We start from the raw sequence: 18,765 nt of genomic DNA, 5'->3' as shown, positions 1-18,765 counted from the left end.
AAGAGCTTTCACCGGGAGTGACAGTGGAGCGATGATGTGACAGGGCGATAAAAGGAGGGGGAAAAAATAACGAAACACAAGACAGTGTACAAGAATGTCACTTTTATGCAAATGACTGTAGCAAAACACGCATTTTTGGATCGGTTATAGATATTTGGAATAACCTGCTGTGTATAGGCCTGCTAGTGTTTCAGCCCCCTGATGCTGCTTCCCTAGCAGCACTGAATGACTTCATGAATACTTTCCAATATTTACTTCATTGACACGTTTTATTATCAAACCTAAAGTGTAACACAAAACAAAACCTATTGCAAATGTTAGATTCTAAACTGTCGCGACAGTCACCCGTTTGCGCATCCTCTCTGTGAGGCCCACGCCCTGTTGAGTCCAACCCTAGCAAGGGCATGATGCTGAACAATGATGTACGGAAGTCACTCTGATGATGATGCTGTTTTAAGTGCATTCTGCAAGGTTTTATTTGATCTTGCCTCAGCACAACAGGGAGTAGGATGAGATCTGTAACTTGCAGCAGTTTCAATGAAACAACTAAAGCGTTTGGTTTATGTTGAAAAGACACAGATCTACGCTGTCCATGTTGTTGATCGGATGAATGGGAGCATGGGTGAGGTCGTCCATATCAGATTTTCTTTCTTTTATTCCCCACACAACCGAAACAAATTTCTGAGCAGTACAATTTAGTTAGGCTTTAACTAGTTTACATTTCTAAGTCTGTCTTGATCTGAAAAGTTCATAATGGCCATAATACAAAAATAAAATAAACAGACACAGACCAACAAACAAAACTATGCTGTAAAATGTAATTCATTCTCTTTTCTCTTTATACTTAAAAACAATATGGAAACGCATTGCGTCAGAAAACCTTTTAAAATGTTGCTTTTACTATGTAAATGACAAAAAATAGGTTGTGGGCCTGGAAGCTGCACTGCTTTGAAAAGGCCAGAGCACATGTCAAAGTAGGGTCCGTCTTGAATGACTACACAGGTGAAGCTTTGAGGTCTACTTTTTCACCTTGAACATCTTAGAACTGATTTTAGTTACAAATTAAAACGGTGTTTCAGAAAATGAAAACTTTCTTCACCTTCTCCATGTCCTGCTGCTGGTGTCAGAATGAATTGTGGCAAGCTGGCTGATCCACACTGTCACATAATACCGTTTCACATTACTTCAAAATAACTTCACACAATTTTAAAATTTTTGACCTCAAGAGGCCCTCAGCTTGTTTAAACTAAGAGTTTCTTATATCTATGTGAAATTATGCATTCTACTAAAGTCAACCTTTTAACTTCACAATACATTCAAATGTTTACAGGACTTATTTGAGAGTTAGCAAAAGCTTGAACAAAATCAAGTTTAACAATTTACAGTACCTCTGTTTTTGCATTCTTAAATACTATGTTGCTCATAAAGTTGGGTATCTTCTCATGAAATTTGTGTAACAATGGAAATTATGGTTATAGGTCAAGTGTTAGCTTAGCCATTGCCTTCCTGTGCAATTCCGCTTGATCAAAATCTTGCTTCACAGACAGTCTGAACTTTCTCCTATTTACTTGGATTCCCACGGTAGAATTTCTTCCAGGACAATCAGCGAACAGGAGAAGTTGTGAATGATCACGTTGATTTTCTGTTTTCGAATTGTAGTCTGTTTTAGCTACAGCAGTGGAGGAAGTGAACGTAGCCATTCAGTCCTTTTTGTCCATGCTTCCAAATATTGATTCAACATTAACAGCCACCTCATTTGTACTGGCACTTCTCTCTTCGCAGTAGAGGATGGTTGTTTACGGTGCAGGCAATTTCCAGTCAGCTTCATAGCGTCGAGTTACCGCATTACAAACGTCACGGACTAACGTCAGCGATTGGGTAACATTTAAAACGTCCACGCCTCCAAAAAAAATAGTTTCTCAATAGCCGAGATCCCAGACCCTCTGTACGAAACAAATAGCGTGGAACAAGGGGTTGGTTTTTACCAGGCTAATCAAGTGTAGATCTTTTCAAAATTTTGAAAATGTAACCATATTAAAAATAAGAATGCATTTGAAGTTAAGGTTTATCCATCTTTATGTGAAACAGTGTGGAATAAACATTTTGTTTTATAAATCTCAAAATGTACACTTTAATAAATTTCAAATCAATGTAGAACAATCCAGGTCATGATTTCTTTGGATTAGAAACAATGAAAGACAGTCCATAATTCCTTTAAAAAAGTGAAATTGTCCTTAAATATAGAGTTAAATAAGAAATTGTGACTGATATATTAGTCTCCAGTGATGTATGAAAGAGCCATTCTTAGCTTCATTGCTTGAGGTGTGTACTTAGACTTGTATGGCTTAATCATTGAGACAAGAATGAGTTCTTATGATGGCAACTGATAGGATGGCACCCTGGGTGGTGTGCCATATCTCTAATTTAGAAAACTTTCAGTGTTCATATGCAATATGGGTTGCAGAGACTTGACTGCAGAAAGTGCTGCACGTAATAGTAAATTAGGGGAAAGAGTATGATTGCACGTATTTGTCAGGATAGGAGAGTCACTGATACATAAACTGCCTCAGGATCTCATTGACCATCCCTGCTCCCACATGGCCCATGGGTCTACAGCAATCACATTAGCCAGCCATTCCTGCTGGGTATTCAATCCAGGCCATGTACTCATGTGGGATTAGCTCAGTCTCAAAGATGGATCATGTAAAATCAATGTAACTGACTTTTTTCTCACATGTCGCCCGCTGACCTTAAAGTTCAAATCAAATTGTTGGGATCAATATTTTAGATTTGCAGCTTTGGCAGAAAGCCAGAGCAAGAAGTGTATCACATAGCTACTGTATCAATAAGTTATTGTATACTTTCAACCTGTGCATTCTGCATGTGGCAGAATCCAGATAAATGTAAAGGTTTTCTCATTTAATACTCAACCCATATGGCAAGGTTTTAAAAAGTTACAAAATCAAAACTGCTACGCTACACCTTCATTAAGGTTTAAAGACATTTTAAACCTTATTATTTCTAAGGTTTAAAGTGCTTTTGCTGAGATGCCAGAGAAACGTTTTGCTCGCTGTCTACCAATCCCCTTCCACCACCTTTTGTCTTGCACTGCTTGTCAGCTGGCTGAAAGAAAGTTGTTATATGTGCTTACAACAAAGACAAGTTTAACTATTTGGATATATTCCATGTTGTGAAAAATGCACAGTCTTGGAGTGATAACTAAAGAACTGGCACCTTTATTTCCACGATCTTGCAGATATATCAATATCAGTGCATATACTATATTAATATCGCATATGACTTTTTGACATGCATATATACAGTACATATCAAATGTCACATTTTGCATGCCAATAAGATATTCTCCTGGATGAATCGTGTGTTACCTCTGTAGACGCTCACACCTGACAGATGATAGCGCTCAACTTGCTGCAGTTCACAAAGAGAAAAGGAAACACGAGGAAACTAGGAATTTATCACAGCTGATATCGTCATTGCAATATTTAGCAAGGACATTGCCATTAGATAATTTTCTAATATTGTGCAGCCCAGGTGTCACCCATCACTCTAAGGCAATGCTGTTGTAAAACTGCAATTGGCAAGTCGATGTGGCAAAATCAAAATAAGAAAAATGAAACTGTTTTATCTGAGCCCAAGGTCATAATTTCATGAGAATCTCAAACTGGCCCAGGCCTTTTCATGTGTATTTATTCAGCCAGTTGGATTCCCAATCTGTAAAATTTTATTTTAGTGTTTGTTTTCCTGTTTTCATCAGAGGTGTTGGTGGTGTGGTAATCTGCCTTACATAACCCTGACTCTGTTCCCAGTCGGCAACATAATCCTTTAAAGGGGCCATCTTTTTTCTGAGCAGCAGAAATTTATGACAAACTGTAATTTCTTCTGCACTGAGGGAAACCACTTTGTGTGTTGGAAGTTTAAACCTTAATAGATGAGTTCAGGTCATTTATCAAGTTTTTTTTGTGGAAATTATGTATAAGAAAGAGATCCCACCCTGTGCTGATGAGAAAATGTATACTTTCTGCTCACAGCAAAAAGGAGTTTGTAGTGCTCTCAGTTGCGGTAACTCTTTATTTTGTAGACATGTTTGTAAAGAAAATTGCTTTTAATGTTTGTTTTAAAATGTCCCCTGCTTTTCTTTAATAAAGCCCTTAGAATGACACCAATCCTAGGGGCCAGTTCCATGCCTTACCATGAGGAAAAAGGTGTGTTGCTGGTTTGGGTAGATTAGTTGAAGCAGCATTGAGAACGTAACTATGGTAGTTATTCCTTGTTTTTGTTAGATGTTAATTTAGATAGCCAGTTGTATATTTCAATCAGATCCGATTGAGTGAGGTTCAAAAACAGCCTTAAAAACTACGTAAGGTGCTGCTCGTTTCCCCTGTCCGCCCTTTACTTCTTTTACAGTTTTGAAAGGAGAAAAACTGCAATTCACATTTCACGTTTGGGAAGTTTTGTGATTTAAAATATTTTTCTGTCATTGTTTTTATAGTATAGTACTGCAAGGAAATGCAGCTGCATGACTCCAGTAGCCATCAAAATGTCATAAAGTTTTTTGTTTTTTTTATCTGAGTCATAATTTCAAGTCATATTAATTCTGCAGTGTATTTAGTAAACTTTACATCATTCTTAAATATCAGCTATCCAGTAATTTTAAACTTAAAACTCACAGGTTGTTCTGAGTCTCAATAAATTATGGTGGAGCAGTACTGGGAAATGTGTAGTATTTCCACAAACTGCGTCCTGATTTCTTTTACTCTAACCCCGTTCAGTGTGAACCTCATGTTTATTAACTGATGCTCTACTTTTGCTTTCCAACTCTTTGAAGGCAGCTGGCGGAAGCTGAGAAGGGGGTTGGGAATACTGGTGGGTATGGTTACTATGGAGTAAGAAGCTTAACTCAAATACAGATTCATTTTAGCCTAATGCGCTCCAGTGCCAACCCTCCACTGACTCTGCATCCCATTTTAAGTGTTTTTGTGTTTCCCATTTCTCTCCCTGTCTCTTTATTTCCCCTGTCAAAGAACAGTTCAATAAGGACCGTTAATTTGTCCATGATTTATTTTACTTGTGGATGACGACACTGAGTGGATCCCTTGTAACTGCAGCGTTTACATCACATTTCATGATTCCTTTAATCCAAATCCAGATAAATCCACACGGTATCATCTGTATCCTGGAAATGTGTGCATCATCATCATCATCTTTAGCTCAACATGTTGTGATTTTCACATTTGGCTCAAACAGACAACTGAGAGCTCTTTGTCAGGATGAAGCTATGACTCATTCAACAGTGATGTGTGTGTGTGTGTGTGTACGCGTGTCCTTACCAGAAACAGACAGTCGCTTAAAAGTCAGGGAAAATGATCTTGTTAATGACTCAGAGGTAACCACATCGAATATCTGTGGCCTTTAAAGATGATGTCATAGTGAAGAGGGTCTTGTGGTTGAAGGGGAGCTTAATTAAAACAAAGACTGTAGTCTCTGTTTGTTTTTACTTTGATACTGTTATCAGATATGTTGCTATTCTTCATATATTTTTGTCAATCATCTATACTGTATGTGATGTTTCATTGGTAGTTATTCAATATAATTCTTTACTGGGATAAAGGGTGTGGAAATTATAAGTGTGAAGAGTGAGGATTGTAAGACTGATGATTGCTGCAGCTAGCATTAGCCATTATTGATCGCTCTTCTAATGCTTCCAGAACTGCACTGAGAAACTGACTGGTTGCTGGGCTTTTTTTTCTGAGAGATTCAATTTTTTTGTTGTTGTTGTAATACTCTGACTTGTCAGATTTAATGTTGGGAAGCTCCACTTTCCTTCTAGGAACTATTAGATTAATCAAATAAACAAACAAAAAACTTAATAAAAATACAATTTGTCCTTTTTTTGGCAAGATATTGAAATATCAAAACTTGATACACATTACTGAACTTGTTTAAAGAAAACACCATCCAGCTGATTTGAGTTTATGTTATCTTGGCACTTTTTATATATATATTTAAATAAGCATGTAGATCTTGGTTTTACAAATATTAGAAGCAGGTAGGTTTTTGTTTTTTTATTAGATAAATGCATCTTTTATTGCCATAGCAAGTTAGAAACCTTCACAACCTTTATCTTGATAGCCTTTACAGTTTTTATGCAAAATCACCAGTGTACCAATTATTTGAAACTCTTACAATTCATCTAAAATATGTGATTTTTACTTGATGGTTTTCCCTGGATTATATACATAAGGTGGCAAAATACAATTTCTCTAGCTGCTCTTCACAATAGTGTGCAATTCTTGTCTCTCTGATCTTTATGAAGGTGGGAAATGGATACAAATTAAAGACCTACTCACAAACATTTTCCACATCCAGTCCGATGTATAATTAAATAAATTAAGCGAATGGAACTATGTCACAAGAGTTTAAATAGAGTTTATTTTGCCACTACTCAGTGAGGAGGAAGGCAGTGGATGTCAAACAATAACCTAAGCGCCTTGTTAGAGACCGTCAGCAAAGAGGAGCATGTTGGGGTTTCTACTCTCCCCTAAGACTATTTATTCTAAGCCTTTAGTACACATCTTCCAGAGGGGTGTCAGTACTTGAAGAGGTTACTGTATAACTCCACTCCGAGACATCCTTTCCACTGTAGCACTTTGCTGTGATGCGTTAACTGACAAGAAGAAAAGGGAAAAACATAAATATTTATGTGAAGGTGCCCTGTGAAGCGAGTCAAACTGATGGTCCTGCTGAGCCATCAATACATCAACTACAGCTGTAAAATATCACTTTTCATGGCTAAAGATTATACATTTAAGCCTAAATGCTGTGAGCCCTAAATGGTTTAGCGTATTTTTTTGCACTCTCAAATCATTGTAGATGCATTGTCTTAAAAATATTGTTTTCATGAATTTGTAAGTAAATGATAAATGCATCAATATTTTATAATAAGGAGCCTGTGAGGCTCTGAGCATTATATAATGTAGTTGAAAAGGATGCAGATAATGAAAATGTAAATAGTGACAGTGAATCATATCTGCTTCTAAACTGTTGTGTTAATGTAGCCTGACTTAATTCAGCCAGATGGAGATTTTTTGCTTCACTTTAAAAGGAGAAAAAGACAAAGACATTAGGGGCAAATTAAATTAAAACTTACTGCTGGGTAAAGCTGCCTACTCTAATGTCAACACTGCACTAGAACTGCATCATTCCTGATAAATACTCTAGTTCCCACATCTCTTTGGAGAGGATTTTAGGGGAAACCTTTGGTCTGGTTATTGCTCTGTGTCTGCAAAATTTACTGACACAGATTTCTAAGATTTTGCCACATAAGGAAAATGGGGCCACGCTTTGCTGTGACAATACAAACAGAAAACAAAATGGTGCCTGTAAACAAGGAGGAGGTAGAAATTAGAGAAGATAGGAAAAGAGAGAGAGCATAAGAGAGAAATGATATGAGAAACAGTTGTCAATGTTAAAAGGTTGATTGTTGTGTTTCCCAAATATGATTCTGTCTATGAATCTGAAAGATGAATATGGTTTTCAAAACCATTATAAACATACCTTTCCTGAAGAGTGTTTAGCAACACCCTGCTTTCATGAAATATAGTGAAAACAATTCATGCGTTTTGACAACTTTTCTGCATTGCTGGCGACACTAATGAACCACAGTCAGTTTGAAGATTTGCTCCACCAAATTTTACGCCTGCTTTAATTGCAACTTCTCTGCGCCACGCACACTTTGTTACACGGCTCTATGTTCTTGCAGTGCAGTACCATCCTGTCTTATGAGGAAAATAATACATTGCTACAGATAATGTTGGATCTAAATTTTGGCAACCATTGAATTTATCATATTGCTTAGGACAATATAGATAAATTGCTCTGGTAGGTCTCAACAGAGTATACTGTCGTTTTGAATGTTCTTCAATATCACCATCAGGTTTCTACTTGTAAGAACATGACTGCTCAGGATCACTGCAAAGTCAACGACTCAATGCATCACCTGGTCTTCCTTTGGTAGATGACTCAAATTGCTATTAAAAGATCAGCTGAATTTTATTGTGTTTGTAATCCTCGGATAAGAATCTGACTACAGTTGGCTCCGCCCATTTGCAGAATTTTCTGTTGAATGTAACTCCAACATTTGTGCAAAATTCACCTATAGGCTGATTGAACATGCCTTCCACTGAGGAAGCGGAGCCTGGGGACTCTGGGTTGGGCTCTCCAATCTCTGGGGGCGAGGTCGCCGAGGTGGTTAAAAAGCTCCTCGGTGGCAAGGCCCCGGGGGTGGATGAGATCCGCCCGGAGTTCCTTAAGGCTCTGGATGTTGTAGGGTTGTGTTGGTTGACGCGACTCTGCAATATCGCATGGACATCGGGGGCAGTTCCCCTGGATTGGCAGACTGGGGTGGTGGTCCCCCTGTTCAAAAAGGGGGACCGGAGGATGTGCTCCAATTATAGAGGGGTCACACTCTTAAGCCTCCCTGGCAAGGTCTATTCAGGGGTCCTGGAGAGGAGGGTCCGTCGGATAGTCGAACCTCGGATTCAGGAAGAGCAGTGTGGTTTTCGTCCTGGTCGTGGAACACTGGACCAGCTCTACACCCTCAGCAGGGTCCTGGAGGGTGCATGGGAGTTCGCCCAACCAGTCTACATGTGTTTTGTGGACTTGGAGAAGGCGTTCGACCGTGTCCCTCGGGGAGCCCTGTGGGGGGTTCTCCGGGAGTATGGGGTACCGGGCCCTTTGATACGGGCTGTCAGGTCCCTGTATGACCGGTGTCAGAGTCTGGTCCGCATTGCCGGCAGTAAGTCGGGCTCGTTTCCGGTGAGAGTTGGACTCCGCCAGGGCTGCCCTTTGTCACCGATTCTGTTCATCACTTTCATGGACAGAATTTCTAGGCGCAGCCAAGGTGTTGAGGGGATCCGATTTGGTGGCCTTAGGATCTCATCTCTGCTTTTCGCAGACGATGTGGTCCTTTTGGCTTCATCAGATCGTGATCTGCAGCTCTCGCTGGAGCGGTTCGCAGCCGAGTGTGAAGCGGCCGGGATGGGGATCAGTGCCTCCAAATCCGAGGCCATGGTCTTGAGCCGGAAAAGGGTAGAGTGCCTTCTCCGGGTCAGGGGGGGTGTCCTGCCCCAAGTGGAGGAGTTTAAGTATCTCGGGATCTTGTTCACGAATGGGGGAAGAAGGGAGCGGCAGATCGACAGGCGGATTGGCGCAGCGTCTGCTGTCAAACGGGCGCTGTACCGGTCCGTCGTGGTGAAGAGAGAGCTGAGCCAAAAAGCGAAGCTCTCGATTTACCGGTCGATCTACGTTCCCACCCTCATCTATGGTCATGAGCTTTGGGTCATGACCGAAAGAACGAGATCGTGGATACAAGCGGCCGAAATGGGTTTTCTCCGTAGGGTGGCTGGGCTCTCCCTTAGAGATAGGGTGAGAAGCTCAGTCATCTGGGAGGGACTCAGAGTAGAGCCGCTGCTCCTTCACATCGAGAGGAGCCAGTTGAGGTGGCTTGGGCATCTGGTCAGGATGCCTCCTGGACGCCTCCCTGGTGAGGTGTTCCGGGCACGTCCCACCGGGAGGAGGCCCCGGGGAAGACCCAGGACACGCTGGAGGGACCATGTCTCTCGGCTGGCCTGGGAACGCCTCGGGATTCCCCCGGAGGAGCTGGAAGAAGTGGCTGGGGAGAGGGAAGTCTGGGCCTCCCTTCTGAAGCTGCTACCCCCGCGACCCGACCTCGGATAAGCGGAAGAAGATGGATGGATGGATGGATGGATGGATGCTGATTTCTTCTGAACTTTGCGTCAAAGAGATGTGCTGTGGGAAGGTGGATCTCTGCCCGCTCACTATAGAACTCTGCTGATCGAGTGTTTCACTGCATATTTGTGGGCTCTTCATATCTTTGTGTCTGGTTTATATACTCGTTTCTATACTTTGGGTTGAGTTTCAGGGTTTCACTCAACCCTGAAACATGGGTTGAGTGTGGAGGGCACAAATCAAACAGAAAGCTCTTCTTAAAAGAAAGAACCATTTAGCTGTAATCAGAAACATTTTTCACAAATGTTTCTTAAATATTGTCTCCCCCTGTGTGTTTCTAGGCCACAACTGTTTACACCGTGTTCCAAATTATTATGCAAGTGATATTTTCTCAGATTTTTCTAAATGGTCAATGCAAATGACGGTCAGTATAATTTTCAAGTCATGAACTATTACAGTATAAATCAAATTTTACTGAACAAAGCTCCCCATGAGAAAAGTATTTTTTTTAAAAAAAAACCCCTCAAAATGCACTTTTCCAAATTATTATGCACAGCAGATTTTCTAAACATTTTATGGATTATAAAGAACTTCAAACGGTCATTCTGTGAATGTGCAGCCTTAAGTGGTCACATGTACTAAAATCAAAAGCTATTTCAATCAAAAACATCTTAACAGACCGAGTTGCATGTTAACATAGGACCCCTTCTTTGATATCACCTGCACAGTTCTTGCATCCATTGAACTTGTGAGTTTGTGGATAGTTTCTGCTTGAATTTCTTTGCAGGATGTCAGAAAACCTTCCCAGAGCTGCTGTTTTGATATGAACTGGATTCCACCCTCAGATCTTCTGCTTGAGGAAACTCCAAAGGTTCTCAATAGGGTTGAGGTCAGAGGAGGATGGTGACCACACCATGAGTTTCTCCCCTTTTATGCCCATAGCAGCCAATGACACAGTGGTATTCCTTGCAGCATGAGATGGTGCATTGTCATGCATGAGGATGATTTTGCTACTGAAGGTACAGCTCTTCTTTTTGAACCATGAAAGAAAGTGATCAGTCAGAAAGTCCATATACTTTGCTGAGGTCATTTTCACACCTTCAGGGACTCTGAAGGGGCCGACCAATGATTCTCTCCCCATGATTTCGGCCCAAACATGACTCCACCACCTCCTTGCTGACGTCACAGTCATGTTGGGATGTGGTGGCCATCCACCACCAATCCACTACTGCGTCCATCTGGACCATCCAGGGTTGCACAGAGGTCATCAGTGAACAAGTCTGTTTGAAAATTAATCTTCATGTATGGCTGGGCCCACTGTGACCGTTTCTGCTTGTGAGCTCTGGTTAGGGGCCGAATAGTAGGTTCATTCACCGCAAGTCTCTGGAGGATCCTCCATCTTGAGGTTCCAGAGGCACCAGCAGCTTCAAATACCTGTTTGCTGCTTTGTAAGGGCATTTTAATCAGCCACAAATCTCTTCACAGTACGATAACGCTTCAGTTTTCATTAAATATCTAATGTTTTCATACCATGCCATACGGTTCTACACTACCTGATGATTTTAGTCAGCAGAGAGATCCTTTTTCTTTCCCATATTGCTTGAAACCTGTGGCCTGCTTAATAATGTGGAACATCCTTCTTAAGTAGATTTCCTTTAATTGAGCTCACCAGACAAACTAATCAACCCAGCTCTCTGAAATTAATTATAGTGATTCAAAGAGCCCTGACACACAATACCATCTATAAATGTAATGGCACAACAAAAAATGTAATCTTTATGATACTTAAATCCAATTTGCATAATAATTTGGAACACGTTGTAGTTGTGGATTCAAATGATGCTTGTGAGGACTATAGCATATACAGAAAAATCTGTTTTAATTAAAGAAATAACAGTAATCAATTCATCAATACTTCTTTAAATAAAATATATTCTTTAGATTTTGTGACAGGGAGTGTATTTTGACTTGTCTCATATCCCAACTGCATTAAAGACATGACGTTTTTAATGTGTTTGTGATATGGAAACGTCAAAACACCTTATTCAACAGTTTATTCTTCCAGGTAATAAACTGGACAAAAAAAAACAGATTTTTTCTGCATTTGACCCGGCGATTACCGGTCACAGTAGATCATGATAAGATTGCCATTTTGATCAGTAGGTGATTGACTGGTGCATCAGCCATTGGCCAGCACTGAATGTGACCAGAGTAAAAAAAACAAAAAACATAGCAAATGTAAGTTTGATGTAAGATGTTAAAAGTTCTTACAATTTTATTTAAATTAAAAAAGAAATTATTTCCCTTTTTCAGTGCATTTTACTCTCTCTGATAGAGTCTGTGATAGAGATAAAAGCTTAGTAGTCTCCTTTAATAAGCTGACCAACACTGTGCAGCTACAGGTGGGAGAAAACTCTCAACACTCTTTTTCACTTTTTCATTCAAATGACTTTTAGGAGCAAAAGTTCTGATTACTAACTAATATGGCTTTGAAACAGTAACTTTTCAACACCTTTAAAGACTCATTATCTAATCTATGCCCATTTCCACCAGAAGGGGATGCACTTTGATTTTTTTTCTCTTTTAGCAATTTTGTTCCTTCTGACCCATGAGATGTAATTCACTGACTCAACACCCAATTCTCTCTTCTGGTTTCCTCAGTGAGTGCATGTAACTGCAGCATAGCCTGGTCTCCCTAATTCATCCTGAACAAAATTAAATGAAATGGAAAAATGTAGATTGCCATCAGTATCTTTATTTTGCCCCTGTTTTTTCAATTTAATGTTTCACCTTCACATGAATCAGTGTATCTTCATTTCCTCTTTGAGCACTGTTACGTCGTGAGGACATGGAAACCAATCTGACAGGGAGATCTAATCTTGCACCTATAGGTAATATGTAAAGAATCTTCTGCTTTGCAGAAAAGCTGCATTGCAGCATTTCCTTCAATTCATTGCAAGGCAGCTGCTACAGACTTGGGGAGGCTGCTGGATGTAATGAAGCATAGATGAAATAAAGCCTACACAACCAAACTTCATTTGGCTCATTACAGGGATGTAGTCACTCCCCTGCTGTGGAGCGATGGTTTTATAAAAGAGAGTTTAGAAACTTTAACATAGAACTTCTAACAATTTCTTACCCAATAGATGTGCAGAATTCACTAGTACTCAGTTACAAACTCTGTGTGCTGCTGCTGTTCTTGGCCAGGAGGTTTTTTTTTTTTATCTCAGTGGTGTTTTAATGATTAAATAAAGGTTAATAATAAGAAATAAACTGCTATTGATCTATCATGTAGTGCACAGTTATTGTATGTGAGCGTGTATTGGGGGTGCTGTGTAAATTTAGAACATGTGACTTGGGAAGCCAGTAAGTGAGAGCAGGTTTCACCTGAAACATGGATTGAGTGTGGAGGGGACAAATCAAACAGAACACTCTTCTTAAAAGAAAGAACCATTTAGGTGTAATCAGAAACAATTTTCAGAAATGTTTCTTAAATATTGTCTCCCCTTGTGCGTTTCTAGGCCTTCCCATGACATCAGCCTAGAGGAGTTTGATGATGAAGATCTTTCCGAAATCACAGATGACTGTGGGATTGGACTCAACTATGATTCTGATCCTTATGAAAAGGTGATACTCTGTTTTATGGTTTTCTAATATTTTACACATTTTGTGGAATGTCTGTGTGTGTATTTATATTTGCCCGTCATCAAAGCACAAAAAAAACAAAAACAACAAAATAAAAACAAAAACAAACAAACAAAAAAACACTTCTACATGAGTAAGTTTTTGACTCCAAGAACAAGAGCAGTGACTCACAAATCTTAAATAAAACTATAATTACTCAGTTACATTTGACAGATAATTGGCAAAGTACCCATTAAGGATAAACTGTTGCTGAAGTGGCTATAAGGGATTATAGAACATTGTTTAACAATGCAATCTCTAAATAAAATGTGGTAAGTAACTTTCTTTGACTCTCAAAATTCACTTTACTTCAGTTTAATTCAAGGAAAGACTTCTTGTATTTTACCCACTAAGCCAAGAAGTCGGAGATAAATTAGATTTTGGCAACATTGCTGCGGTGAACGCAGGTTTCATCCTGACTTGCGTGTCTGCTAATGCTTGGCTTGTATTTACGCTAACTGATTTTCCCCCCTAATTTTATGGGTACAGGTATAAGCTGTCTATAAGCTAAAATTAAATTAAAGACATCCACAGTCAAAGTTTGACTGATTGAAACCAGGGATCTGGAGCTGGAGCTAACCTCGCTGCACAGCAAGGCAACCCAAACCAGTTCCCTGTTCAAATGGCCCAGAGCTCCTGAGCCTGTTGAACCTTTTCCAAGTAGGACCATCAGGGAGTCTCCCTCATATCCAAACGTTGCACCCTTTTTCAGCTGACGGTCTGGCCTTTTTCCGAAGCCCGGAGCCAAGCAGGGACCCCCAGCTTCTTCTCACTTTGCACTTGACTTCAAGGTGGATTAATTTTAGTAGCTCAATGAGATCCAAGTGTGCTGTTTTAAAATTTTGTCTAAACCAGCCGATTTAAACCTCTTAAATATTGAACACAAGACTTTTTGCAACTATCAACGAACTCTTATACTGTAGATGGAAAAAGCAATCATTTGTAGGTCCACAACTTCCAGGAGAGTTTTGACTGCTCTTTAATTTGCAAAGCCTAACAGTTACTAACTGCAAAATAATTGAGCATCTTAGAAATAGTAGACAATATTAAAAGAAAATAATCAAATTATGTTTGATTTGCTCTCCCTATAATGTGAGGCTGAGTTAATTTTGCAGATGTAATAAATTTGCAAGGATGTTGATATGTAAGGTTTTATCAAATCAGAATTGTATTCAGGGGCTTAATGTCCAAATAATGAAACCAGGAGCTGACTTCAGAAAATGGCTTGCAAATAATGAGGTTATATTTAAACAGTTTTGAAGTATACTGTTTTTTTTTTTTTTCAAGTATGTGGTCTTGTTTTACAGTTTTGAACAAGCTGTGGACAACCAGGAACTTTCTTTTTATCTTAGTAATTTTCCATGTTACCAGAAGGTAGTTGGGAACAATTATGACTCAAAAAATTATTTTATACCAGACCTGCATAAAAAAACAGTTTTACTGAAAATTGTCTGCACAAATATGGTAAGAGAAGCTAAATTTAAGTAGGCACACAAAAAGAAACCAAACGGATACTAAAAGAAACTGTCAATATCACTGAAATTTAAAATGATTAGCTATAACGTAGGATACCTACTCTGCCTGGTGTTGGTTGCACAACAATTGCAAATAGGAAAGTAAGTGTTGGTGACTTTTAGTCCACTAACTTGTCATTTGGACAATAATCCAGAATTTAAATTAAAATTTTATGAAAATTAACTTAAGCAACAAAATTTAAATAGCTTTGGTTAAAGTTTATGCAGCTATCTTCTTTGGCTGAGGTGTTTGACCACTTTGCGCATCATTCTTGACCTAATTAAAGGAAATTTAATTTTGTCACCCACCAAATCCACGTCTAAATGAATTTTCATCCTCGACTGTCAGTACATAAAGAACCATGCAATAAAGCTTGATTTAATGGTTGAGTCATGATCTGTTTCTTCCTACAAGTCTGGTCATCTTTCTTATAAGTAATTAAGTCATCTGGTTTCAACTGTTCTGTTTGCTTCTGTCTGTCCATCCTGTAGGATGTTAATGTTTTATCCTGGTGGCGTTGAGCCACGGCTGCAGCAGAGGCTGGATGACCCAGTGCAGTTTGCTGCTATGCAGAGACTACCTCCTTCTTTCCCTCCCTCCCAAGTGTGTTTTCCTTCCTCCCCTCACAGAGCGTTGCCTAGAGACAGAGCTTACACTCCCTGCTCCTTCTCTGCCACCTTTTTTCACTCCTCTTCTTTTAAAGCTTCCATTCTTCTTCTTTCTCCTCCTATTCCTCTTTTTCTTGACTGGGAATGGGGATACAGCTCAGGGATTGAGTCTTAGGCTTAAGCTCCTGCCAAAGTGTTGCAGCAGATATTTTGCTTCCTTCCCCTTTAATCCTGTAACAAAACACATTTGGAAAGCTCACTTAAAACTGAGCTATGTAGAAGCCCTCTACAGGAGGAAAGATTATTTAAGAAAAAAACTTTCATCTTATGATGTCATACATGGTCCACTCCCCCATCGACGTTCTCCACATGGATTTAAACTCCTGTCCGCATCATCAGACAGCTTGACTGCTCACTTCGCAAACATGAAAGCGTAGTTCAGACACGGCGTCAGTCCTTGTTAGGTTACATCATTGCCAAGAGGAGAGATTCTTGCTGACATGGGATGAATAGGACACACACTCAGACGCCCTCTGAGCGTTCATATATGCGTGTGTAAGTCCAAATAACAAGAAGAGAAAGCCGAGACTAGAAATTACATAGACAGGGTGCTTCACATGCTATTTGATTTTGCTTGCATCAGTAAGGTGCATGACAGTTTGTCAGCTCATCATCCCCAGCAGCAGCAGCATTTTATCCCCACTGATCATCACTGTGCTGTGGAAGACAGAGGCTTGTGGGTTTCTTGTCAGTATGATTTGATCACACTGGGCTTCATGCCTTTGATGTTGAGGAAGAGCGGCCAAGCTAAATAGTGAGATTATCTTTGCGCCTCAATCCAGAGTTTTGATTAATCCTAATTAGTTGTGGGGTCCAGGTCTTAATCTGTATAACTCAGAATATGCTATTATGACAGAGACACGCCTATATGTGCATGTGATCAAAACAGAAGGTGTTTTTTTTCTGTTGTATTTGGCTGAAAGCGCTCCAAAAACAGTGCAATTTGTTTTAATGGAATGGTATTCTAACTTTGTTGTTAAGTTTTTGGTCCAGGGTGCCCTTTACTAAATTCTCTAAAGTGTAACTTTGACTGTATGTTTTCCTCAACCTTTCATTCCTGTAAGCAGTGTTTCACCATGTCAAACAGAGAGACCACCACAGCAGCAGAGTTTCCTCTTTCTCTTTCATGCTTTTTAATCTTTTCACAAGGTCTCACATGCACACATACTCACAACCACAAAACCCCTGCTGCTCCATGCCTTGTGGCCTCTCAAATAGCCATCTCCATCCCTCCAGAGCTCAGACTGAATGGTAGAAGCGTATGCATAATTTAGCATGTGACAGAACAGCGGTGTATGTGTCCTAGCTGTGCTGCAATTCTTAATTTGAAATGCTGACATTTACAGATGCAGCAATCCAACAGATTCAAATTTAGAGTCACCGCAAGTTATGGTGATTTTTCTTTTTTCTTCCAGCCTTCTGCAGTTAATTTGGAATTTCTGGGTAACCTAATATGTTTACAAATTGTGGGAGGAAGATATAGACCTTCACTCTTAACCCCATCCTGTGACATAAAATATATCTGGGTGAGATTGGATCACATAATTCTTCCCCTTTGTGTATTTGGTAAGTAAGATTATGAAAGCCTACAAAATAAACCAAGCAAAGTAATAAAGCCACCTGCTGTTCTCTGATCTTTACTATTGAAGTAATTTCAAGACTAAGAACACTAAAAATCTGAATATATAGTGCCTTTCAATAGTGTGAGTATTCCTCTAGCTTTTTTTTTCTTTTTTACATTTTGTCATGTTACAACCACAAACATCAATGCATTCTTTTTTAGATTTTCTACAATGGACCAACACAAAGAATTTAACTTTGTTGGGGTAGGAAATTACAAAATGTTTGTTAGAATTAAAAATCTAAAATGTTCATGCAGATTTTTTTTTTACCTTTCTCATTTAAATAAAATATAGTACAACCAATAAACCTCAGAAGTCAACTAATTAAGTCCAACTGCATGTGATTTATTCTCAGGATCAAGATAGCTGTTCTTTGAAGGCCTCAAGTATTTGTTAGGGAATACAAGTGAAAAAACACCACCATTGTAAAAAAAGTTTAAAGTGGAGTTAGAAAACAATGTACCAAGTTTTGGACATCTCAGAGAGCACTTTTCAATCTGTTCTCAGAAAATAGGAATTGTGTGGCACTAATATATTGCCACCAGGAGGTGATTGTCACAAATCCGACCTATAAAGTAAAGCAGCCTGAAGAAAGCCATTGTTGAATCAAAACACTGTGTGTGATGAAGGGAGCACAGCGAGCATGTGGCAAAAGATGCTCTGATCAGATAAGAAAAAGGTTTGTCATTTTGTCCTGTGTGGTGAATGTTATGTTGGGCATAAGTCTTACATTGCAATGCATCTTACCCCTGAACACACCATGCCCACAGTAAAACTTGGTAGTGGCAGCATCAAGTTGTGGGGATGCAGAGAACCTGTTGCTGATGGAAGGCAGGTAGATCCATTCATGGAAGACATTACCTCAGACTGAGTGTTATGAAATGGTTTAAATAGTTGTAACACATACCTACCTGCCATATTTTCACATTTCTATTCAAATATAAAATTAATCTCATGTATAATTTTCTTCTTCCTCTACTTCCTCTTCAGTTTGTTGTAATATTTTGTGTGGTATGTAATATAAAGTCTTTTTGAAAATACATTGAAGCTACTAGTATTAACATGAAAACATTTCAAAAGTTAAAAGAGTCTGAATATATTTCCAAAGCACTTTAAATGATTCCCAGCATCAAATATAAATTCAACACTTTGCCAAAAATAAAATAACCCCGCATCATAATAAAAACCAAAAACAATTATCTTTTCCTGTCTGCAAGTCTGCCCTGCGACAGACTGGCGACCTGTCCAGGGTGTACCCCGCCTCTCGCCCGGAACGTAGCTGGAGATAGGCACCAGCAACCCTCCCGACCCCATTAGGGACAAGGGTGCACAGAAAATGGATGGATGGATGGATGTCTGCAATAATCTTTCTCAATATTCTTTTTAAAACTTAAGCTATTAAGTCTCTCGGATCTCCAAGATACTTTGATTTTATCGTTTCATTTTTTAAATTCTTTTTTGTCTCTGGTTTCACCCAACATGTGTAAAATGTTATTTGCTTTAAGCTC

General features: G+C 39.3%; 1 protein-coding gene across 2 annotated transcripts in view; it reads left to right on the top strand.

Moving 5' to 3' along the window:
- Nucleotides 1–18,765, top strand: part of mapk8ip2 (mitogen-activated protein kinase 8 interacting protein 2) — a 31,889-nt gene that overhangs the window by 505 nt on the left and 12,619 nt on the right. For both annotated transcript variants that reach the window (XM_028039242.1, XM_028039249.1), the window contains exon 2: nucleotides 13,290–13,395. In XM_028039242.1, coding sequence (XP_027895043.1) covers nucleotides 13,290–13,395 — 106 coding nt within the window. The remainder of the gene's footprint in view (nucleotides 1–13,289; nucleotides 13,396–18,765) is intronic.

Source organism: Xiphophorus couchianus, chromosome 2 (genome assembly GCF_001444195.1).
Source record: "Xiphophorus couchianus chromosome 2, X_couchianus-1.0, whole genome shotgun sequence".
NCBI classification, from domain to species: domain Eukaryota; kingdom Metazoa; phylum Chordata; class Actinopteri; order Cyprinodontiformes; family Poeciliidae; genus Xiphophorus; species Xiphophorus couchianus.
The sequence above is the reverse complement of the archived record's forward strand: the minus strand, read 5'-3'. Positions and strand labels throughout refer to the sequence as shown.